Source organism: Colias philodice, chromosome 21, assembly GCF_061535455.1.
Source record: "Colias philodice isolate Cphi_HAF_F1 chromosome 21, ilColPhil1 Martin Lab GWU primary, whole genome shotgun sequence".
Classification (NCBI taxonomy): Eukaryota; Metazoa; Arthropoda; class Insecta; order Lepidoptera; family Pieridae; genus Colias; species Colias philodice.
Window position 1 is genome coordinate 5,051,492 of NC_143106.1, and position 27,546 is coordinate 5,079,037.

General features: G+C 32.5%; 1 protein-coding gene across 2 annotated transcripts in view; it reads right to left on the bottom strand.

The window, feature by feature from the left end:
- Lim1 (LIM homeobox 1) overlaps nt 1-22,323 on the bottom strand; it is a 47,919-nt gene extending 25,596 nt beyond the window's left edge. For both annotated transcript variants that reach the window (XM_089709140.1, XM_089709139.1), the window contains exons 1-3: nt 22,078-22,323; nt 15,262-15,451; nt 9,968-10,176 (exon numbers count right to left, since the gene is read on the bottom strand). In XM_089709140.1, the coding sequence (XP_089565266.1) occupies nt 9,968-10,176; nt 15,262-15,451; nt 22,078-22,093 (415 nt within the window). In that variant the 5' untranslated portion in view covers nt 22,094-22,323. The remainder of the gene's footprint in view (nt 1-9,967; nt 10,177-15,261; nt 15,452-22,077) is intronic.
- Between the last annotated feature and the right edge of the window lie 5,223 nt (nt 22,324-27,546).

The following is a 27,546-nucleotide window of genomic DNA, read 5'->3' on the forward strand; positions in this document are numbered from 1 at the left end:
AAATTCTCCAAATTTATCGCTCAAATAATGTGATGTACTGAAGATTACTTTTCAACATTATCTCAGATTATATCTATCGTAAATATTTTATTCATTCTGCAATAAAACATCGTTAATAGGAGTACTATCTTTATTATCATTCATAGCATTTATGTAGCTCCTTTTATTATACCTTGACCACCGATCTTATCAGCGTACATATTATGTGTACCACAAAATTTGTAGACATCAAAATATTCGAATATTCATCATAATACATTTCCGAAGTATGCGCGCAAAAACTGATCCATCAAACCTACTCATAAGACAATAATGATAATGAATACAAAAAGTTCCCATCAAATGAGGATAATCGCAAAATAAATAAAACAGCTGGGAACAAGTTGTCACGTAATGGCATGTTTGACACTAATGACTGGTAAGGTGGTGAGCATACGAAATCGCTCAATGAGCAGCGTACGCGCGAAACTCACTGTGACGAATCGGCAAAGGATAAAAGTTGTATGCCAATTTCACTTAACAGCCAACTTTTTGCAGCCTCGATGCATTTGAACGAGTTACTGCAGTTTATTCGAATGAAAGTGTGACCTAAAGTTTAACTTCGAACAAATCAGACATTCTGCCTCACTTATTTTGAAATAAGACGAATAATGAGATATAATTTATTACTCACAATAATATAAAACCATACTAATTCATAATACTTAATTGAATCGCTCCTACCCGCGACTTTACCAGTGGACAACACTATCTTACGAGAAGCGCCAGAAGAAGACTAATAATAGACATTAATTATTACTTCCATCATACAACCCTTGTTGAAGGCACGTCTACCAAACGGTAGAACACAATACACAAAACCTGAATGCGATGTAATTAAAAGGGTTGAGCCAAACTCGATCAATCTCGACTCCATCTCCCCACTTAAAGTCAAAATAATAGACGGCCAAGTCTAATGTCGCTTTTTTTCCACCCGACGAACAGCGATGGAATTGACAGGTCATCAACGCAGGCGCACGGTGACTAGGCTCTTTCTTTTGACTCACGACCTTTCAACGAAACGTAGTAAGTCCGCATGGCTGCATTCGATTACCACCCTTATTCAGTAGCATAATGAAGCAATAAATGCATGAAGCGAACGCGCGGTTACGTCCTTGGTTGTCAGATACAGCGCCTCCTGTTCAGTTCTTTTTCCGAAGATAATCTTCGGCGGCCGAGGCGTGAAGGCCGAGTGCCACACAACATGGCGTCGACAGGTTTCTTCCCGCTTTTTTACTTCTTTGTTCCCTCCATTATTGTCTATAGATTCGTATTGTCTGCAGCGTTCGATTTTGACTTGTTCTTTTTTGAATCACTGATCAACGCGGCTTTTTAATAGCTATTTACATAATGGATTTCAAGTGAAATGTCTATTGTAAATAAAAAACGAAATATAGAGATTTCTAAGGTAGAGCAGCAGTTTGAAACATAAATGTCATCTTTTCGCAGACACTTATGATTTAGAGTTGGTCGTAAAATATTGAAAACAATATAATGGTGGAGGTCCGAATCGGTAGCCTGAGAACTTCAAACGGATGAATGTTTCGATATAAATAAACATATTTATAATTCTAAGATGTATTATGTATTTCTATTTTCTATTTCTTATAAGTATTCTTCTGAAGTTTTTATTTTTTGTTCCAGAAATTCAAATCATAGCAGAATTGACAAAAGCTGGAAATCTACCAGTACTTAGTATCAGTAAAGATATTGCTATAATATCCGTTTCATTGTTTTGTCTTTGAAAAAAAATGTGACCTGATTATAATGCAATGAATTGTGTTTCATTTCACTCTTGAATAATATTACAGATTGCTCTGCAATTCATAAACTTTTCTTCACTTGAAATTTATTGAAAAGAAACCTTACATTATGTTAATTGGGTATGTTTTACCTTGTTGCCACTATTTCTTACGACGTTACGTCTTATGCTAACCAATTAATCCTTTTAAAAACTTTTCAATGAAGAATGTTACTAGGTATGCCAAATCCCTTGAAATTGTGTCTCAGTAAAGCCTGTATGTATACAAATACACTAGTTTTTGTCGTATTCAAAAATACCAAGTAGTTTTGATTTTATACGCATTCAAAGTTTCGAAAAATATCGAGTCCCGCTAAAGTCACGTGACCGCTTGTGACGTCACGTCACAACGCGCCGCGCGGCCGCGCCCCCGCGCTTAGTATCAAGTCGGCAGCGCTGTAGTAGGTGTTATAGCTTGCGCAGTATTTTGATGGGTTTTCGTCCGCGAATTTCCATAATAGTCCAATAATAGTAATTAATATTATTATTCGTTTAATAAAATAACAGTCATGCCAAAGTTTCATCTTTATTTAAAAGTTTCTCAAAATATTCTATATGATGGCGTTTTTGCACTGCTGATCTCTGAGGTTTATCTTCATTTTCCTGCTGACATTTGAATTTGTGTGGAACACCCTGTTTTATTTGTGTGGAATACCCTGTTTTTGTTTAATTCTTCCCCCGACCAACTTATATTTTAGTATAGTTCTCCATATCATTCTCAACTTAAAACAAGAAAAAATCTTACTAGCCATCTACCTATACTAGCCCATACGAGCAGAGCAGCAGCACAGTCTAGTATATATTAAAACTTGTATAGAAAACAAAGGATAACTCAAAACAGCTGCAATGTTCTCAAAATATTTTTTATTTTATTTTATTTTATTTTCTTTATTGGAAAACATACAGAGACAAAGACAGAGATATATAAAACAAAAAAAAAATCTTATTAACTAAAAATACATGAAAATGCCTCCTTATAGTGGTTTCACTGTGAACATATAATATTATTTTTGCCAACACCCAGCAGTAGGAAAGACAAGGAAAAAACCACAAAAGACAATCGTTGATTAATATTTTCATGCGTACATAAAGACGGAGGTAAATAGGTCTACGTATTTGCAAAATCTTTACATATTAACATTCTTACATGTTCAATAGCAATTTTTTTACATTCATTTTGTAAGACGAAGAGGAACAAGAAAATATATCAAGATCATTCATATAGGTATTATAAAAACTAGACATTCTGTGAAGAGGCACACGAAGACCCATATTGGTTCTGGCGGTTGGTATATGAAATAAGTCTTTTGAGCGTGTCGATCTGGATGGGATGCGATAATTTATTAAGCTAAGAAGTTCTGAACAGGCTATTTCTCCTACGCAGATTTGTAATATGTTATTATAATATGTAGTACTATGTAAGAACACGGAAAATTCTGACACCAAAGGTTTTCTCACCTCTGACCATTTTTTTTTTACGTCCTTTGCAACTATAAAAAACAACTTATCCGGCGAATTGGTAGTTGTATTTTTACATTTAGGAACAACATATGATTTTCTGGTATTTGGATTGGACATTTTTAAAAGTATTTAATTATAATTTCGACGGCATGGGCGCGCGAACGCTAGCGGACTGAGTGAGCCAGATTGAGCGTGTTGTGGTGTGACGTCACACCATCACCGGGCGTTTACAACTTGTTTTACTTCTAAATCGGAAACTAATTGACGTATCGAAGTAATTTTTTCACTAGTATTTTTTATTTTTGACAGAGAATATGGAGTGCTAATAATCAAAATTAGTGAACATTCTCCATTGTAATGGCTCGAATATACTGAGGTTAAGGTTTATTTTAGGTTGTGGTTAAGTGAGGAAGTGGATTGAAATGAGGCGTTTCGGGTTCGATTCCCGATCCAGGCTATTAAAGTGTTAAGGTTAGCTTGAATAATGCTACGGTCGGTTAGTTAGCATATGTTTTGAGTATGAATGGGCCATTTTGACTGAACAGCAGTTGAATTGAGTGTCGGATGTCATTATGTTTATGTTGGTATGAATTATGCGATTCTCGGAATGTGTGGGGTCGTTGAACTGTTAGATAATTTGTTAGTCGTATACCACCTTGAATGAAGTGATGTACTGTAATATAACATAATTATGCGTAAAATCCTTCTGCCAAGTTTAGGGCGGTACGTAAATAAAATTGTGTATTTAGAATCATATTATATTATATAGATTTTAACGTGTGTAAGAAATAAACAAGTGCATAATGTAATATAATACATTACTCGCAAGCATACATTCAGTATGTTCTTTAAGATGAATCATTTATAAAACTGTCATCTAACAATCGTTCAGAAAAGACCTCTGAAGTTTGAACCCTTACTACAGTAGGGGCCTTACCGGGGGTAGATAAGGAAATAATATTTCCTTTCTTTACTCCCTCTTTTCCCTTTAACATATCTCTACATATATCATTTACGATTGATTCAGAACGTAGATTCGATCTTAGATTTCAGTTTTAGCGGAAATTAATTTTTGCGTAGTTGATTTATGTCATGTCGTTTTATCGTAACTTTTACACTACACTGTTTTCACCCACAAATCAATGTAATTGCAAAGAAAAGTCTGCCTAAAATAACCACTGAAATTAAAAACGAAATCAGAAACTACATAGACGGCTCTATGAAATCTCTTGTGCTCTATGTTAAATATTAGATGTAACTTTATATCTTCTTATCTACAAAACTTGATATGTATATGCCAGGTCGTACAATTATTATTTCATGTATTTACACACTTATACCTACAACAGAAATTGTAACAATAGTTGTGAAGGAACCTTAAGTTTTTTATAACCGAAATTTAATATCATATCAAACATTTTTAACCTAAGTTTTAACTGACAGATGGTATGTGAATCAAAAACAGTCAACAAATACTCACTGACCGCCAATTTCACGCCATTTACCTGCGCACAATACTGGCGCGGAAAAAAGAAAAAAAATATGCGAAAAAATTAAAAAGTGAACTCGATTCTTTACTGCCAGGAACGCGCGAGATATAACTTAATGTTGCCATTCGAAAATTTAACAAGCCCCAGAGAAATAAGAATTCGAAATATAAAAAATTATGACTTATTCCGATGGTATAGTTATGGAAAAAATCATACCTATGCTCAATCAAAATTATCCATTTATGGCTGCGATTACTGAACTCGACTCCGAGCATGACAACTAATAATTACTAATAAACCCTCGAAAAGCTCACATCGGCCAAATTACGCTAAACGTTGGAGTTAACCCTCGAATCGTCGCCGACAATTACAGTTAATAAATAATAATTTTAATAATAAGCGTGCACAAAAAGTCATGCCGTCGCCAGTTTAGATAGAATCCTGGTCGGTCATAAAATTGTTCGGAGAGCAGTAGCTTTTGAGGACGATAATGGGTCAAAAACGGTGGTCTTGATTTAATACGCTGGGCACGTCTCCTAATGGCGAGCGGTAACAATCGGCCAGCACTAGCGATTATAACGATTATTGTCGATAACTTGTATCGACACCGGCTATTTGGTTAGTCAGTCGATTATCGATAATTTACCTTCAGGGTACGCTCCTGACGCTGTAAATTGTCCAACCATTAGTTTTTTATTGATGTTTTGTTTGCATCTATACGGACGCTTTCCAATACTGTCTGTCAATATTATATCCGTTATCGCTGTTTGATTGCGAATGAAAGTGATTGTAAGGCAATCATAGATAAAATAAGTGCAACATGTTTTCACGCTGTGGTACTAGAGTGCTAGGTATTACTTATAAGTTTTTCCGTAAATAAAATACACTGCGTAATAACAATATATTATGTACACTGTTACATCTATAATTAACAATTATATATTTCTACCTTAACACGAAAACTAATTGCAAACATATAAACGAGTAATGGGTATTGGTTTCACACTCATCTCGAGACCCACGATTCCATTAACCGTAGTTATTGTTCTTGTAATATCCTAAAAACGCCATAAATTTTAAAATAATGTTTTATTACTCTGTGTCATATAGAATTTTGCGAAGCCTGAACATCGTATAAACGGATAAGTCCGGAGTACCGTTACGGCGCATCGAGGCACACGTTTTACTACCTATAATTCTATTCCACGAGTACGTATAAAATAGAAACTTGGGTCTAGCGAGCTTTCAAAAACGCTACATTAAAACATCATAAACTTCAAACATAAACGTTTACTGCGGCGATTTTACGAGCACGCTACCTATCGATCGTTTTGTCGATAAATAAAAATTAATGGTTGAACATAGCGCTCGATCGTAGCGCGCTGAGAACTCCATCCTGAAATATATCTTAAAATGTGATTCTTGCCTTTATGTTCCGTAAATCTCTACAATGATTATCGTCTGACGTGACTGACACAAGCCTCGGATCATGCATCACGGCAACTGTATTGTACCAACTCATTTCTAGTTTGTAATAGATGATCTAAGCTGTTAGTTTATTTCCAATAAATAATAATATGTTGATGCAAGAATATTGCGGTTAACTATCCTTCATTACGGATGCTCGTTTTCAATAATGTTTATAGAAGATTATAGTTTAATAAAACAAGAAATATTATCAATTTTGTTTTACAGGCAGAAGTGATCATAGAGCTTTATAGAGCACAGTTTGAAAAACTTTCTCATTCTACAAACTTGCCAATAACCTACTCATATTCGCTAAAATATAGTCGCAGTCTTATTAACTCGATCAGTCTGTGCAGTACGTCTCTCCAGCCCTCCTCCAATGGAGGTACATCCCAAATAGGATTCTATCGGATTCCTCCATTCCACGCCGTTTGCTCCCAACGTGATCCTACATAACCAAGTATACAACAACCGTATATAGATTTTAACACAAGGGACTAAGAATCGTAATACGACAACCACGAATTTTGCGGTTGAATGGTTTTGTTTACGTCGGTATTTTGTTTTTTATACTTTACGGTTGACATTTGTGTTAGTTCGTGAATACTTTTACTTATATTGTTTTTGTCTTGTCAAGTTATAATACTTTAATATCTATCATAACGAATCATCTGTAATAAACAGTTCCATCAGGAACATTTTACAATGATGGCATTGTAAACTTCGACAGTTTAATTTGTGTCGTCTACTCTACATATCCTACATTCTAAAACGCAAATCATCCAAGCAACTTAATCATGTCCAATAAACGAGAAGCGTGTACTTGATGTTGTATTACATTTTCTCTGGTCTGCACACGCTAAGGCCACAATCTGTACCAGCTACACTCTACAGCAAGGGAGTCTGTCCGGCCGCGCACGATAACGTCGATACGTCACATGCACGCGCGGGAAATGAACCGCCATTTTTGCACATTTTTTTTAATGGTTGAGGCAGTGGAAATTCTAAGATGGTAATTGGAATATTGGAACATGTAATGATAAAACAAAATTATCGAAATCCTCGTTTTGAAAAAAGGCCTGTCCTATCACAATATTTTTTTATATAGATATTTAGATACCAGGAGATTTCTGATTTACGCAATACCTAGATATGCTTCTCTTCTTAATCCTGAAATTATAAGCAGTAGCTGGTACTAATCACATACCGAACCGAACCGAACGATATTTTTTTTAAATAACCATGAAAATAATAGAAGAAATTAGCATAACGCAACATTAATATCATAACTGCTTACGTTTTCATTCTTATCCCTCAATGGGGTCGAACCCCCTTCACAAACAATCTCCAGGCTCCCGGCTATTTGTACTGCAACCGATACGAGGGAGCGGATGTGTTTTTGTTTGAAATGGGCACGCTCTAACGCTTCTTGGTCATGTTAGCCTGGTACTTTTCTACCGCCTATGAATTATGATTTTTTTATATTCCATTTATTTACCAACACAGTAGTAAATTTAAAAAGCTCTATCTTGAAAATATCTCGATTTTGTAATAATATTTTTAACCAAAAATTTGTAGCTACATAATATCACTGTAAGCAGGTAAAAATACAAAACAACAACAGCTACAGAACCAATTAATTAAGTAAGTATCATGTCTACCCCATCCTTGACTAATTTTAAATTCGCAAAATAATAGTGAGTGTTGCTTTCAAATTTATATCCTTAAAAACCTACCATAATTTCTACATAAGCCTCTTAACCCTCACGTTAGGGTTCCCTAATCTCATGAGGCCCAGACCAGTGGAAACGATTTTGTATTTGCTATCATATATTATCTGTATAAGCTCAGAAGAGGGGGATATTATCTATCCTGGCCCACAGCCCTCTTGACATTCTCATAGAAAAGATAAACCTAATGGAAGAAATTTCATGTTCAATTCAATCAATTATTTATTATACTTACGATTTTATTCGACGTCTCTATAGACTTCATATTTTCATTACCTTCTATGGTGAATGTCAAATTCAAAGTATATTAAAGAAATGATAGAGTTATGAAAAAAAACTTTACATAAACAGCATTTCCCCCTGTTTATATATATCCATGTCTAGCTAACAATATCTAAACATAATTACATCGAACAAACAAGCGACGCCGCAGGCGTACACATGTTGCGGATTCACTGAACAAACCGATTCCAAAATCTATTTAGACGCTAAAATAAAAGCAATCGTTCCAGACGTCAAAATAAATTTAATTATAAGAAATGCGTTTTTGTGAATTTTGTCGAGAGTGAAAGGCTGCAATTCAAGTTGCAATAAAATCTTTTCGTGCAATATTAAAAACATTTCAGTATATTTTAAATCATTTCTGTAATAAAGCGTCTTCCTACCAGGATAAATAAGATTCAATGAAGATTTAATAATTGATAAGCGAAATAAACCCTCTACATCAAACTTGAAACATTAGATATAATTCAAAGATGATACAGTAGCACAAACTGAATTCATTAATACAGCCGTAGCAGATATACCTACGTATACTAATCAACCTTCTAAAACCAGTTGATCCGGATTCAGTGTATTGATATAAATGGATACCATGTTCAAATTACAATCTCAATTAAATATTCCAGAGCAATAAAAATGTTAGACGGATTCATAAACCTATTCTCTATGAAGACATCACAATATTTATACGTCTCATATGCATATTTCAATTTTCTTTTACATCTGTAACCCTTGTCTATGGTTTTTTCCATCTCACGTCAAGAAAGCGGTAAAATAAAAAAGTAAAAAGTTGTCTCTACCACTACCGCGTAGAGACGTGGCTAATGTGTAATGCGGTTGGCTTTTTGTCCATCGCCTTCGACTTTTTACAGTCTTTTTTCTTCACTTCAGTTACGGTTCGTATTGATCGAAAAATTCGATTTCAAAGTGGGTCCCCCGTTTTTATTGCTGTCGTGATACGTTCTTAACAATAAATGTTTTTCGATCGGTGAACGCAATCACATGTCACGTATCACGTTTAAAAATCGATGACGATGATAGAAAAGTAATTATTCAGCATCGATTGGCTAGCAGCGAATACCTTAATGGGACAATAGCGGACCTCATTTATTTAATTTTTTATGTGACAACGTCCAATTGCGTACGTGCTACTGCGGCGTAATGTTTGGTCTTGGAACGAGCTTTTAATCATATTCGCTGCAAATATTGACTGTACAATTCGAAGCAATTTTGTTATCACATTATAATTACGTTAAAGTCATTTAATTTGACTAAAAAAGCAAGACATAAATTGTCCCAAAACAACTTTACTAATTACCACCATTACTCGTAAAAGGTCATAACAACAACCATAGCCAGCTTTTGTAGCTTTAGCTATAACTACTCTATGTATGTCCATAATACAATTACCACATCTATGAACGTCAACTCCAAACTGCCGCTAGGTATGCTTATAATAAAATGGTCAAATCTATGTGCATTGTACACCAACTAAATACTAAATTCACTTGATTACTTCTTAACTGATTCGCAGCGCGGCACCACAGAAGAAAAATCAATTAGGAACTACTTACAACTCGTTGGCAACGACGTGTCTTTTCTCAATTGGTTTGGCGAATACTTATTACGTCCAAAACATATAAAATATACCAAGATTACTTCGCGAAATGTGTAGGAATAGTAAAAACAGTACTTACAATGTGTCGGCGCCTTTCCAGCGAGGTAATCCTCTTTACATATGAATTTGTTGTCATCCAAGACGTATAGTTCTTCACCAGTTGACAGCTGCTTTCTGCAGACAAGGCAGGTAAAACAGTTGAGGTGGAAGACTTTTTCCCGCGCTTTCCTGACCAGGTCTGATGGGGAGATCCCGTGGCCGCAGCCGCTGCATTTTGTACCGTATCGCCTGGGAACAAGATTGAAAGTTTCGTTTAATAATGTTTTTATATTGATATTAAGAGGTACACGTAATATAGATAATACGAGGTATAAGTAGGTAATAATCTTAACAAAATCGAGTATATTACATATGTATATGCAAAGTATCTACTGTTTGAAAATATGTATTTTTTATATGATGATATATACTGATCACATACCTACATTGACTTCTGCCATCTGTATTTTTATAGTGATTTATTTATTTACACGCAAATACTTTTCAGGTTAGATATTTATGAAGTTTGATCTCTTCATTAGGTATGCCACAATTCGTTGGAATTTATAATTTTATAGCAGGAACTTATCTATTGGTGTAGGAATTTAAGAGAGGTAATGAAGATAATAATTATTATACAACATATTACAACAATAACAAATATGTATATAACTATCGTGGTGAATTATTTATTTCGGTAGATAGGTTTTTAAAGTACGAAGATTTTAAATACAAAATTAATTACTTACAAACTTTAATTGTTATTTTACAAACGTAAAAGATTAAGAAGTAATTAATATGCAAATTCTTTCACAAAACAGTAGGTAAGTGCCTACTTATGGCATTGACATTTCTATGGAAATTATATGAATTATATAATCAATTATATATTCAGTAATAATATAGAGCAAGAATTACAAAAATAACTACTACTAACTGAATCTATTTAATAATTCAGCACATCATCAATTTCAGAAAAGAAATGGAATATACGTCTATAGGTAAAAATACAAAAAAGTTGTATTTGGGTTGAATTTCGAAATCATAAACTAAACTTAGATCTGTAAAAACCGCAGTATCACTGACGACCTGTTGATTTCTCATATCCAATCATAAATAACAATATCTGGATTAAAAATAGCATAAATTGCCGAACACGACGTCCGCCGAATAAAATATGAGTCATAAACATAATTTAGACATCGCTTCCCAGATACTTCGACATCGATATTTAGAATATCAATAAATCGATATTCAAAATCGTTAGCTTGTAATGACCGATGATAATTTAAAATCCAAGTTTGTATCAAATTTGAATGTAAGGCTGAGTGCAAACTGAGTCAGGGCCGTTGTGTCGCCGCGGACCGTGTGTATACCGCTCGTGTAGGCTTTTATTTCTTTATTACTTATCAAAGTTATAACCAGAGCTACGGTTACCAGTTTAATATGTCCTTACTCTATAAATCTATGTCGGAAGAACCATAAAAGTTGTAAAACTGCATGTTATTTAGTACAGTTAACCGTTGTCTTCGCTGTACGCTATTGCATGCTTTCATAGTTGCGAAAATTCCGATGCTTAGTATTAGTTCTATGTATTTTACGGTCTAAGACTTTAGTAAGATAAAATAATATAGATTCATGCAATGTCGTTAATCGGCAGCGTTTATGATTCTACTTTATTATAATTTAATTGACGAATAACATGATTGCCAGGTAGGTACTATAAATTATGCCTATTATTAAGAAATTTTGCAGGTAATTAAAATAATTTATTTCCTTATGATGAACATGTTCAATAAGAACTAGAAAACACTTGAATATGACCTTACTATGTATTTAATATGATTTATAGGACCAACATGAATTATTTATATATATTTGAAATTTTGAACTATCATTTGATTTGGTGGGTACCTATACCTATACAATGGCAATACTCTTTCAAACAACTTTTAGAACTCTACCATGTATCACCTAAAAAGTTTATTGCAAATTTTATATAATTTCAATATTTAATTTAATACAGCTACCTAAATTTTCTCCAACACGCTCCACATAAAATTGGTTCTACACAATCTCTTTTAAAACGCGCACTAAGCTGAAACCCGGAAGTAATAAAGTAGCCAGATGAATGTCGATACAATAAATAACTTTTGGCTATAAAATATGAAATTATGTGATAACGGTGGTCGATCGTGCGATGGCTGATTTTAGGTCAATATCAAAGAAACTATTCCGCCAATGTATCACAAATTGTTGACGGACACGTATCGTATAGCACGCGATTTATATTTAGACAACATTTACTGTAATAGAGTGTTAATTAAACAAGTTGGAGTGCTATTTCTTGTAAGCGTTCGCGAATAGAAAGCTATGAAAAATTGTTACCATTAACCATATTGATATAGGTACTTCCTGGACAGCATTTATTTTTATAATACTTGGTTGTCATAGTAAGAAATAAAAAAAGCACTCGAGGACTGCTGCGTTAGAACTATTGCATAGCATCGCATCGCTGTGCCGGTTGGAGTGGGGGGTGTTAGGTTTTTTCGTTACGGAATTTTTACATTCGGTCGCCACGCTCAAAGTCTGAGATAAAAGCTATGCAATAGCTTAAAAATATTAGGATAGTAACAGATCATTGTTAATTGTTATACAATTTATAAAAATAGTGACTATAAAATTGTTTGTTTACTTCTTGAATTCCATGGCTCTATGAACACAAAATTGTTGTAAATAAATCATTTTACACTAGCGAACTACAATTATTATAGGTACTTAACTACTTTATCCACTAAGATAATTTTATTTAGCAATAAGAGAATTTCTCGAATTTAAATTTCGAAGTGATGTATATGGTTTTGTTTTACTGTGGTAAATAACGAATTATAAACTATGTGTGCATTAACGGGTTGTAAAACAAATTACGAAGTCATAATTAGTAATGTAGATCTAAAGCTATGTAAATTAGAGACAATACAACATCGGACAAGTCTGAAATTCACTGTTTTTATTATTTTATCATCACTTTGAATTATTACCAGGCAATTTGCATAAACGATGGAGGTCGCATGAATAAAACATAAACTCTGTGGTACGTTGGCAGTCCGCCATGTTATCCACACGTTGCTGCCAATTTTGAAAAATGTTCGAATTTAATTTGATTTCGACTTTGGAATTTTCTTTTGTTTCTACAAAAAAAATGTTTTTATTGTCTTCATAATTAATGGTATTTTATGGACAAAAATCTATTATATTTTTTATACTATAAACCGTTATGGCAGTTTATGATTTTTTACTGCTTTTTATAGTTATTTTTTATGGGAATTAATTTCTCTTTTTTTTATTTATAACTGCTTTTTAACATGGAAGATTCTTTATTTTATATTTAACTTCTCAAGAATGATTTAATGTTTTTTTTTTTTTTTATAAACGATATACATCTATAATAAAATTCAAGTGTTTTAGAGTGAGTCGAGTCTACATAAAAAGTTGTCTATAAACTGCCTAATATTTTATTCTCATTATAAAAAAGTTGCACCTGTGCATTTATAAAAGTTAAATGTAACTCGGCCAAACAATTTAAACTAACACAATAATGGCGGAGTGTCAAGGAGCGGAAATGACGTCACTTAGGTTTAGGAAGTTGAAATGTCACTGAATGAACTCATCACGTAACAAATTGGCCAAGGTGCGGATTGTAACTCCATATAAATTAAATGTCAGTACGTTTGGTACTTGTAAGGTATAAAATTTAATAAATAACTGGAATTATAATACTTTTAGAAGTAATTTGAAATGCCTAAGTTAGCAGCCTTATAATAAACTCATCTTTTTGTATGAATTTACAAGAGGCAGGTTTAAATAAATTGGATTCTCACGCTATAATCCTACCAACAAAATAAATAGTGTACACATATGCAAAATCATTCAGGTTAATAATTATTTTCCAAAAATTACATTTCTGTCCTGTAAACAAATAAATTACTACATTGATTACTTTGTTTTGAAACCGTCGTGATTTTATTTCACTTTAAAATTGTTGTCAACGTAAAAACACTAAAAAATAAATGAATCCATCAAGACAGCGGAAGTCGTAAGTGAAGCGCTTTCCGCTGCGCCGGTAAATACGGGCAATTTTTGACAATTGGGCGCCATATGATTAAATAAACAATCAAATAATTTTACAGAAAAAGCTTTGGAGTTATAAGAAAAATGAGAGTTTGTTTACACCTGCAAACGGTTGGCTACTTTTTTTAGAAATATGTACTTCAAGATTTACGATGGAAATATTTGTATTGAGTTTACTAAAACAAACTACAATCTTTGAATCATTAACTGATATTATGTTTTTACTGGAAAGAAGGAGCTTCTAAATTATTAATTGTTTTAACTATTTGATGAAAAAATTGGTAAAGGTAGAGAGAGCTCTACATTTACCCCACTTATTTCTTACTTGTTTGGTACATTATTGTGTATGCAATACGGTAAACTAGTTATAACTAATAACTTGTATTTTAGGTATCTATTTATATTTAGTAATAAATGTACACACTGTATATCTTAACCATCACACAGTTTAAGTACATCGCAAGTGGGCTAACTAATTCGCATTAATAACGAAAACAATAAGAAACAGTAATATCTCGGCAACATAAGGTTTTTATGGTTTGTTCATCAATGTGAGAATGCGCCTAACGATAATGTCGGCTAAACATCATTTATCATTTACAAGCGATCTATAACATAAAGCTAAATTAAAATAACAAATAACTTCCGACTCAGTTTTTATATGAAACTATTGCGAATTTCTGTCATATTATCGCGATTATATCGATATGCAACGATGATCTTGGTGGATGCGTGTTGGCAACTTAGCAGTTTTATAATTACATGCTATTTCTTGTAAAGTAAGACTATTATTATAATGTCTTGCAAGTACTAATTTCTGATATCCCTGGAAGCTATAATTGTGTCCGTTAAACGTATCATAATATAAATGTTTGTTTAATTCACTAGTTATATTCAACCAAGCTATCATGTATAGCTACCAATATTTGATTCTCGCGATAAACTGTTTTATTTAAGTACTTTTCTACTCAGGTTTATATAATTATTATTTGATAATAGGTAGGTATTAGATCAACATTCTGAATACAGATAACAGATAATCTGAGATTTGAGCCCATATTCCCCATATTTATATATGATGAGAGAGTAATATCATTGATTAATGAGTAAGCTCCAATTTTTTAATTCAAATACCTAGTTCATGCCAAAAAAAGAAAAAAAACCATAGACGCACTAAAACCATAGACTACTCACTAGACTCACCTGAAAAAATCATTCCTACAGAACAGTTTATTATCCCTAGAGTAGCACTTATCCGCGAGCGGCGCGCGGCAGTCCGCGCAGCGCACGCACGCAGCGTGCCACGCGCGCTCCAGCACGTGGAGGAGGAACTTGTCCAGGATCGGCTTCTCGCAGCCGGCGCACGCCATCGCGCCGCCTGCTTCGCCTCTTCCTGTGGAAGGAATATAGTTATTATACCTATAGACTACAATGGATTTGAAAACTGTTGAGATAATTTATAGGGCTTGATGAAAAAAATTGTGCGCATACTTTATTTTATTATTGCAACATTATGTATATGTAAACGACTTTTATAAGAAAAGCTGTGCAATTTCGAGCAAAATGATAAAGCTCTACATTACCATCTCTCTCACTCTACATGTGATAATAATGTACACTCTAGGTAGGTACATATATTTGTACCTACTAATCAGCGAATTATTGAAAATTTTTTTTGAACGTCACCTATTTCACCTACTTGATATATTTAACAGTATAAATTCAGGTTCAGACATGATAGCTTCATTAAAGATAGAGGCAATATTCATCATTATATTTGTATAACAATAAAAGCCTTCGGTTAAATGCGATTTTAAATTCAAGAAGTTCAATTCGAATAAAAAATTCATAGTATTTATAATATTAGCTACACTTTAAGCGAAAAAAGTAACGAAAACTTTTTTAAGTATTAATAAAAAGGCGAACAAATTCACGACCCACAACTAACATTTAACAAATAAATTAAAAACTTTTAATTACTTGCCAATTAAATATACATATAGAAAGCGATCGAATAAATTTCCAATTAATATCCTGTGATAACGTATCGCATAAAAATGTAAAAAAACACCGGATAAAATATATCTTGTAAGGTTAAAATTGCAAGGGCACGTTAAGGTCCTATTTAATAATTTTAACAAGTAACTAATACTAAGGAATGACACAATGCAGGTGTCAATTGAATTATTACGTAATGACACGCGAAATTTTGTATAAATTACCAAGAGTTTATTACGATGCTAGCATGACTAAACTAAGTTCAATTTATATCCACTACACTACCTATATTATGTTTGTATAATTCTAATTTTATCAGAAGCTTACTAAATTTGTAATAACTAATTTTAATTACCATCAAGACTACAGGTAGAAATATTATCCTATAACCTACACATAATTTAGGAACTATAATAATACTTTAATTAAAAACGACTAGCAGGACTAGCAGACAGCATGAATCTGTAATTTACCTACCTATATTAGGTAGAGTTTATAGTCTTAATTCTATTTTCTTCCTTTATTCTATACGAGAGGTCCGCCCCGGCTTCGCCCGTGGTACATATTTCGCAATAAAAGGTAGCCTATGTCCTTTCTTGGGTATCAAAATATCTCCATTTCATGCAAATTGGTTCAGTAGTTAAGGCGTGATTGAGTAACAGACAGACAGACAGAGTTACTTTCGCATTTATAATGTTAATATGGATGTATGTTTATAATATCTAGTATATTTCCCAAATAAATGAAGATATTTGAAAAGTATTAACTTTTTTCTTATTTTCCCATTGCTATATTCATTATAGAGTCGTCAACATTTTATAAGACAGTCAACAAATTGTTGTTTAAAATTTAATAAATGTATAAAATTAACGGACTTTGTTTATAAGCAAGAGATCTAAAGAGAATTCTCGGTTATTTTTTATCGAGAAAGATACTTGATAGATCACCAAATATCAAAATGATTGACTAAGTCCAGAGTCCTAAACAATTCAGTAACATAGATTTGCGTATGCATATATAAATGGTATATTTTACCGATTACCCAAAGAACGGGTCTAGGGTTGATAAAGGTCTAAGTATTAAATAACGAAACATTCAATGTCTAACTATTTTACGTAAAGTAAAGCTAACAATCGTAAAGTTGGTAGCAGAATGGCTGAACGTAATAGGATTGAGTTTTACGATCGATAAAGCATAGTTGAATAAAGTTTTATTAACGTAAGCTATTACTGGTTACTACGCATGTATGTAGGAAATATGGTATGGGTATACTGCGATGTATTCACTTATAGCTTTTAATCCATTCAAGTCGATATATCATCCATTCAATAATTTAATCAATGTTTTATTGTATTATCGATAGCAGTAGCTTGACTCAGTGCAAAAAAGTGGATATAAATATTACCTAGTTTGAAAATCTTGTCGTCAAAAGTTGATTGGTTGTGATCTAGTCGGTAGATTATTCAAACAATCTATTGCAAAGTGTACCTAATAATATTATGCATGACATAACAAAAAAATTATCAAACCTTTTTTGTAGATATATAATTTTATATTATTTAAACCTTCTTATCCTATCATACTATAATATTAAAAATGCGAAAGTTTGTGAGGATGTGTATTGTGTGTGTTTATTACCCTTTCACGCAAATACTACTGAACCGATTACCTACAATGAAATTTAGTTTTTATTTGAAAACGCGGGCGAAGCCGCGGGCGGAAAGCTAGTATTGTCTAAAGACATATTACACAATATACCTACCCTCTTAATATATGCCATAAAAATTAAATAAATTAACGAGTGCACAAAATAATTTACATCACATTATAAACATTGTTTTTAGTATTCATAGATTGCAAAAACTTTGATTCAAAAAATTACTCTTCACTTTTATATTTACGCGCGGTATCACAACTGTTCGCACAGTAAATCCTAACCCAAGGAACGTTATGTTATGTTATTCTTTTTAATTTTTTAAACATCTGACATTTATTAGTTAAATTTATGAAGGTCGCGTCGTTATTCCTCCGAAACTGCTCGATTGGTTACGCACCATTTCAAATGTATTCAAAAATCAGCGTATCACCTCTTTGCTCATATTTTAACTGAGAACATGTGACCCTTAACGATATTTATACCTTTAAAAATATTATATTTGTAGACTTAAGAAATTTTAACCGATATAAAAAAGACTAGATTTCCGCCCGCGGCTTCGCCCGCGTTTTTAAAGAAAAACTCGCATAGTTCCCGTTCCCTTGAGGTTTCCGGGATAAAACCTATCCTGTGTGCTAATCCAAGTTACCCTCTATATGTGTGCTAAATTTCATTGTAATCGGTTCAGTAGTATTTGCGTGAAAGAGTAACAAACACACACACACATCCTCACAAACTTTCGCATTTATAATATTAGTAGGATTTTAACCGCAAGCAAAATTTCATAGAAACCTAACTGTAAGCAAAATAGGTTCTTAAATTTAAAGCAGCTTACCTAAATCTTGTATCAATACACTCATACAAAGTTACACATATCGTAATCCCTTAGTTTAATACAGATAATATTATTTATTACTGTTTTAGTTAGTTTTATGGTTATTAAAGTTACTTAACATAACTGTCCCTAATATAAGTCGGTAATCGTATTTTAAAATTAATCATTTAAAAATAAAATATTTATTCATGATTAATATTTAATACCTACCGTATAATTAATACTTAAAAACCTACCATTATTAATTAGTGTGCGAATATCTAAATATCTTAGATATTTATAGGTAAGAAAGTGTTTATTCATCCGAATGCAAACAATCTTGTTTTTTAAATTTTAAACTAGGTACTTACCTACCTACGTAGTTGCCTGTTAGATACCTACATATTATATTTCTCTGACTAACTATCAAAAATTACTATAAAACAACCACTGATGAACGACAATGTTAAAAAATAAAGATTCTCTCTCTGAACCTACAAGTGCACCATAGCCACTTACTTGACATTTGTTTAGAACTTGCCAAGGATACGGGCTAAATAATGAAATACTCAAATACCTAATGCACTAAGTACAAAACCACAATATGGTGTCATGTATTTTAATTAACACAAAACCAAAAAACCTAAATCGAACATGGAAAATAAATTAAAAACCCGCAGAATTGCACCACTTTTAGCAAAACAAAGAAACGGAAAATGAAGATTCCTTCTATATTTCAGTAATATTATTTTAAGAGCATTTTCAAATAAGGATATTTAAATTGTGTACCTATTTATAGATATAGGTGCAAGTAAAAAATAAAGGGAAAAATAAAATAAGTTTTGCAATTCTGCGTCGGTATTTTTATAATTACCTACTTATACACAATTAATTTTTCGAGACAAACCCTTGATCGTTAGTATTTCCTTTGGGCTTTGTGCTAAAGACTAAAGTCTAAAATATATCGCATTTTAATTAGGTATATACCTACTATAGATATTTTTGAAGCTGTAGTCATTATCGTTTTCTAATTTAGGTATAACTTCGTCAAAGTGACTTGAAAAAACTTGATCATTATTGTTGTATTTAAGGAAAATATTCACTTGAGACCGAAATAGAGGCCAACTCCATTTTTATAAACAGCATCGATTTGTATTATGAGAAACTTTGGCACGCTTCCAAAAAATTAATTCTGGTCGAAAAGACATCTCACTTCTATTGTTAAATCTATGTAGACAAAGGCGTGTTAAGATTATATACTTATGCCTTGTAATCCGTATTAAGATAATCACGTAACGTTTTTTCCGTTAATCTGTCAGCAGCTTTTTAATTTTTAATCTGTATACGGATTGTGAATTAAAAGTACAAAAAATACGTAAAAAACCTATCCATAACTATTTTAACAAAAGCTTAGTTAGCATTGTCATAACGTTTTTTGTTCAATTTTCAAGAGTTTTTATTGAAACATGAATTTTAGTGAGATAACAATGGTTTGTAACAAAAATAACTATAAGTTGATGTGTTTTATATTTAACTACACTCATGTTTTGTTTATAAGTAGGTAATCAACAATAAGTTTGAGTAAATTATATCGAGCAGGGGGTAGTAGGTAAGTACCTACTACAATTGTAGGTATAAATGGAACTCTATGATATTTATATTTATTTATATATTTTATACATATTAGGTAGGATTAGATATCCGTACCTACTTAGGTATATTACCTACATACAATTTTCAAAATCTCAAACACTCTTTGCTCTCTTCGTATGGCAAATAAATTGACAATTCACTAAACAAATAGAAACAGGTTTTAAGCCCTAGGTAGTACCTATTAGATATCCGGTTGCATGTTTTTAACGAAATGATGACATTGATTTTGAATCAGTTTCACATTTCCTTATGAAAAAAGTTTTACTATTATCCAATTATATACGATAAATTTTGTCAGGATAATGGAAATAACTTTTTTCATTCAAATGCCTTGTAAGGCCCTTTCTTGCGAGGGCACAAGCTGTAGCACAAACTAGTAATAGATATCTATTATAACTTAAAACAAATTTGAAATAACGAAATGGCATGACAGATTTATTCAGGAAACATCAAAGAGAATTTTTAACTTCTCTTATTGACAACTTTAGCAGTTTGTTGTTGTACTGAGATACAATCAATAAATTCTCTTTTATTCTTATTTAATAAGTACATTAAATTATCGATTATTTATCCTCCGATACCAAGAAATCTTAATAAATATCCATTTTAAAATAATTAGGATTATTTATTGATAATTTAATTATTACCTACGATAATTTACCTACCTACCTTGTATAAATACAGATACATAAATAGGTAAGTTAATGACCTTTTTTTAAATGAAAACTCGTAGGCTTTCCGCGAATTTATTTGATTAATGTTTTTGAAGTTATTTTATGCTCTTATTATAGGTACTTTTCAAGTCAATATAAAAGCATAAATAGTTAAAACCCAAGAAAATAATAAGTCAGGATAATATATAGGTAGGTAGGTAACATTGTACCTAGTAAGTATGAAATAAATTTTATGTAGAGTCTGTATTTATATGCAACTTTTATTTTTTCTAGGTATAATTACTTTTCATCAATTTAAATTCTATAAAATGTTTATATATCTATGAAACTAGGTATATAAAATCAAAAGTAGGTACCTATTGAAGATTTTAATTGTTACTCTATCAATATTTTATAATTTTTATTGTAATCTACGCTAATTGAAACTTATCTTATTGATCTGATAACTGATTATGGGGACACTTGAAGTGTTTGTGTTAAAAAATATTTTATAAGGCAGGCAGTTAGGCATGTACCTATATCTACCTACCAATATCTTTAAATTTCAACATGATAGCCATATTACCTAGGTCAAATATATTTTGTTTGTTTTGTATGATACTATTTCTATACCTTAGGTATAATAATCCCAATAAAATATAGTTATTTTGTTTTGGTTCTTTAACAGTTACCTATAGGTATCTAATTAAGAACTAGATAAGTGATTAGGTATATATGGATTAAATCAAAGAAAGTATAACAGACTAAAATAATTTTTTACCACTCATATATTTATTCAAGTACCTAGGTATATTGTGATAATACAGTGTTACCTATTTAGCGCGCTAATTAGGCCTAAACGTTCGTCTTTTACAATAATATTTCATGCATGTGTGCATCAAAAGAAAATTGTTCATTACTATTCACTTAATTTGAAGTCAAGTTAAACCACTATGAATACAGAAGCCATAATAATACATTACAAGGTAGGTGAAATAGGCTTTAAGTGATTTTATACACGCCTTAACTTAAAATCTGACTTGTAGAGTCATTCATGAAAGCTTGCTCTATCTTATCAATTATAATTCAACGCAATGTTTTCAAAAGCTTTTGACTCATATTTTTGTTGTCATGAAATAAACTAATAACATTCCAATAAATAAACACAAAATATGTACATAAAATGATAAATAATTATAGAAAATAAAAATTGGTAAAAGTAAAAGAAAAATAACAAACTAAACAACCTCCGTAAGTCGGCATCACTGATGCTATATGTCACATTCAAAGTTCGCGAATAGAAAACTTCAAAAAATCTAGTCTGATAACTCTAGGAACACAGGACACTGACTTTTACCAATGTGGTGCTGGTGGAAGGGGGCATGAGCCCCCCGACCTGCGGCTAGGAAGCCCGCCACTTCGGCACCCTCTACACGTCACTGCACTTGACACACCGCGAACCGCGCGGAGCTCCCAACGACACTCCAACACGCGCCAACACCAAACGCGTACTGATCGGAGAGCCGCAGCTTGGTCGCCCTAGCTCGACCCGGAGCGAGACGGCTACTTGGGCGGCCTGCGCGCCAGAGGGAGAGGCGAACAGCGCCGGCGACAGGGCGTGGTTCCGGTGAGCGGCCACTAGCGGCGAAGGGGTGGCGCCGCGTACGTTCTTCTAGTTTTTTTTCGTGCGTGTTTCTGTGCGGTAGTGGGATTTCATTTTGTGGGACACGTGCGGCGTTCGCAGTAAATTTAAATTGCCTTGCCGGTAGATCGGGTAGCCGGCTGTAATTATAGAGCTTGGGTTTTTCGGTTGCCTCTCTTCTAGGCTCGTCTTATTTTATGATTCTGGTTCTGTGAGGATGTTTTGACTGGGGGCGTGTGAGAGATGTTTATATGGAGTGTTGCCCGCCTTCCCGATCGTTCCATGATCTCTGTAATCTATTATTTTCATGATTCAAATGCGTTCTTGCTCTACAACATCTGTAGAACGAAATGTAGAGCTTTTTATACGAATTTAAATATTATTTATCTAGTTAAATATTTTGATAAGTATGTGCGTATATGTGTCTACACAGAAATGTGGACTTTCAATTAATGAGGAACTGCAATTTTTTAAAACGAAATCTCAATTCCAATTTCTTAAATAATTATAGGTACTTACCTACCTAATAATTTGGGATCATAGATTTTAGTTCATAAAACACAATATTTACTGAAAAAATCAGAAAAGAGACATGAAATAGGTATTCTTCACATCTTTACATAGAGCTCTACATCAAAATGTAATTAGTTACACTCATTTCACTCAAATGTAACTAGTCCATTTCAACCTTCATTAAGATTCCTATTCCTAACAACAAGTGTATAGCTAGCCTTATATTTCCCACTTACCTACTACTACATGAGACCAGTGAAAGATTCAAAATTACACCGATACTTTTACATGAACGTTTACCATTTTTCTTTTGGACGTCGTTATAAATCTTTTTCCCACACCAATTTATCCTTGTTCTTCAAAATAAAGCTTATTCCGTATACTGGAAAAATTGAGATCTATAAGTTATATACGAACCATTTCTGTATATATTTTCATACAAGATGTGCCATATTCGTTGCACTGTATAAACCTACATCCTTTATTCTGGTTCAATTTTTATTTTTATTTTAAAAGGTAAAAATCATATACCTAACTATTTATTAAATAAGTAACCTACTGGTTTACTTTGGAATTGACATAATTATCAACAAATATTTTTTGTCTGTAGATGACTACCTACTTTATTAACCTGTCTCACTTCAAACTTCGGGAGTACCTAAATATACCTACCTGCCCACAAACACTCTAATATTTTTGTCGATCTAGTTCTAATAATCATTACCTACAGCAAAATTATTCTCAGTTTATTTTTCTCTCTACTTTTTATATACAACCCTTAAAATAATTTAACAAAAATGTGTATAGTTTATTAAGAAGATCTCTTCACTTAACAGTGATCTCTTCCAGACAACCAGTGCAAAAAGGCACGATCTAAGTTAAATGTTTAAACAATTATTAAGGGGGTAGGTTATCTACTAATCTATATAGCTACTAGCGGTCCGCCCCGGCTTCGTACTTCGAATCCTAATTCCTACTACAGTCTTTTATTTGTGGTGATTTATTAATATTTTGTTTTACCAGAAACAATTTATCATGGATGCAACCCTGTCTGTTTATTTATCAGTGTGTATTGTACCTATACCTACCGCGTGTAGAGCCTACTTGCCCCTGTAAATGTTGTAGAGAGGTAGTTTTTAGTGTTTTTATCACATAATGTAGTACCTTACTGACTACTCAATATAAAGTAGATATATTATTCATAAGATCACAGTGGCTAATGGCCCTGACTATCACAGGATTCCATTCATTAATAAATAATTTATTTCACTAAGTTATAGACGAAAAATAGGAATTCAAAGTTGCAAAAATTCCCATAAGGTTGAAAATAGGTGCTAATTTCGGAACACCATTATAGGTAAACAAAGCTAGAAAATTCCTCGTCTACAAAGAAAAGTGTCAAGATAAAAGTTCGCAACGCACTTTTCACATTTTTTCAGCGATTCGGAAATTTTTATTATAAAATCAATTTAAAATAAAATTAGGTAGGAACTAGGAATATATCTCTAGGAGTAGGTACCTACCTACATTTTTTTGTGGCTACGTCCACACGTTTGTTCACGAACAAGTTCTTCTAGAAGCCTAATTGAATAAATAAATGTTTGAGTTTGAATAATAAGTACCTAAGTACCTACCTAACCTAAGTAGTGCAGCTAATAAATTCATTTTTGTTTTCGCAGATTTGGGCTTTCGAAAGTTCATCGCTGCATCTGAGGAAGTTATTTGTCTAGTGTAGGTATTTTAAATTTACCATTTAATAAACTGGCGTCAAAACCACTCTTGAGACGCAGGTACTTGCTAAATATACGAACTTCACCTACAATTGCATACCTAGGTAGGTAAGAGATATCCTACTTTTTAGCACTTATGTATGAAATAAACATTTTTTGATTTTTCTAACTGATATAATATATCTATCATCATATCAATAAATACGTTACCGTTAAGGGCTTGGTCTAGTAGTGCAAACAAATGCATCCTGTCATCTTATATGTAAATAATACAAATGTACTAAGGGAAAGTTGCTCCACTTAATTTTTAAAAATTAAATCATACGAATGCATAATTTAATATTCGTAATAAGTACCAAAAATGACAATTTGAAACAATTTTCGTGAAAATTACACCGGGTGATTTTTTTTTTATCAGTACACAAAATTTGCGAATACTTTCTATTGATATCTTCAACTTCATGTTTATATAACTGATCAACTTTTACAAAGAAATTTGGACGAAATATAAAAAAAAATAAGCTTTCCATACAAAATGCATAGCTCTATACATTTTTTTCGACCTAAGTTTCTTAGTGAAAGTTGTTCAGTTTAACTAATAAAACGGATAAACAAATTTTGTATATAATAAAAAAAATATAATGTTTGTGTTAAAAAATTATAAAATAGAAAAATACGCAAATGAAAACAAAAGATATTTATTTCTGACTAGCTTCCGCCCGCGACTCCGTCCGCGCGGATGTCGGTCTTCGCGTCTTCTACAGATTTATTATATTATGTATAATAATATATAGATTTATATTGATAAACCTAATAAATCTTTTGCTAGCATTCTGATGCTTTATCGGTTGCACTGGATTTATCTCTTTTTTTTTCAATCGCTTGAATGATATAGGATGGGTCCTTGATGGGCATCGAATGCTGAAGTCTCGAATCAATCAATTCTGACAGTAGGCAATTTATGTAAAATCTTGATAATGGTCCATCATTTTATTTTGCCTAAACGTTACATACTTTTTTATATATTCTATTTTTAACGAATGATTCACTCCAGTCCAAACAGCAAATAAGCAGACTTCTGCTTCTGCAACGTTTAGTTGTCCCTGAATTTGGAAAAAATAGTCATGATTCTTATCTATGAAAAAAGTGTTATTTTTTGCATTGTATTTCAAATATTAAATTTTTTATTTTTAACTGCATCTACCGCATTCATGTCTTTTGCCGGAATTAGACATTTAACTTCTACTAGTCCCATTTTCCCTTTTTGATACGGGAGTGTATAAAGTAATTTTTTTAGATATTTCTCGTTATACTTTTAAAAAGTTATTATTGTCATTTTGCTCATTAGGTAAAGTAATTTCGATATCAGTTTTAAGTTTTTTGATACCTGCAATAATAACGTCATAATCGCCTGCACATACTTATCGATTACACCCTGTATACAATCCACCATCCACATTCATAATGTTTTCCTGTCCTCCTCTCCTTTACGCTGTTCACCGATACATTTTAAATGAGTAAATCTGCTACCACTGAAGGATGTTTCATTGTGATCAGCAAATTTTCACCACTGTTGTCGATTATTTGTTATTGTTTGTATATTGGGAATCATCAGTTTTGTTTTTTGCAGATTGGTGATGTACCCTAACAATACGTCGAAAAGGGAAAGCATCAACGAATTATCGTTTTCGTCCTCTTTTTTTATTCTTCGCGTCTCTGTTACTTGTGTTTGTTTAGTTCTCAACACCCACTGAATTTTCTATGTTATTGTGATCTTCCATTACATCTGAGTTTTGATGATGTGATGATAATCCATTCGTTTTAATATTGGTACTTAAAGTTGGTTTACTAAACTAGAAATGGCGGACTAAATTTGTCAGCGCGTCTGTAAGATCAGAATATAAAACCAACATCCTGTATTTAAGTTACAAAATTAATAATCAAACAACATGCCGCTACGTTGAAAATGACTAGAAGAAAAAATTAAAACACCTCGGCATATAATTTTGGAGTAAACAAATCATTTTCCTTGGGGATTTCCCCGGATGAACTTGGGAAGTTCAAGTTCTCAATACAAGTTTATATTATATTTCGTATTTCTCAAACGAAAAATAAACATTTTTGGAACTTCAAGAAAAAATGTTGTGTGGTTTTATGAAACCACGGTAAAAGTGAAACTGTTCGAACGGTTCCGAACACTGCTTTGTGTAGCGCATGTCGCGTGTCGGTCGGCTGCCGAGTAGGTATACCTACCTACTCGGCAGCCGCGATACACGCGACATGCGTTACACAGACCAAAAAGTTTGAGACGATGTAATAAAAGTTTCACTTTAAAAATTATATTATAAGAAAATTTATGAGCTTACTTTAGTTTTAAAGAAATATACATCCCTTTATTGACACTCCGTAAAATAAAGAAATTGTTGCCAATCACCTTTGCAATCTATTTGGTTTCATTAACTTTATGTTCGAAGATAATTTTTTTTCTAGTAGTTACACGCGTATTTTTTTCGTTTATTTTCCATATCGAAATCAAATGTTTAAAAATACGAATATTGGACAAAACTAAGATAAAAATAATCAATTAACAAAAATATTAAATTTAATGAAGTAGAGCAACTTTCACTTCGGTATGAAGGAAAATCGAGCGTAGAGCACACGTCAGAACGCTCCGGCCCAAGGAGCGCGACTAAAGAAATTCGCTAGGATTTTTCCTAATTATTTTAAATATTTTTTTAATATTTAAAGAATTATCAAAATTCAAAAAAAATTTTTTTTAAAGGATTAATACTCATTGGTCTTCAACCAACTCGAATAAATTAATGGAAAAA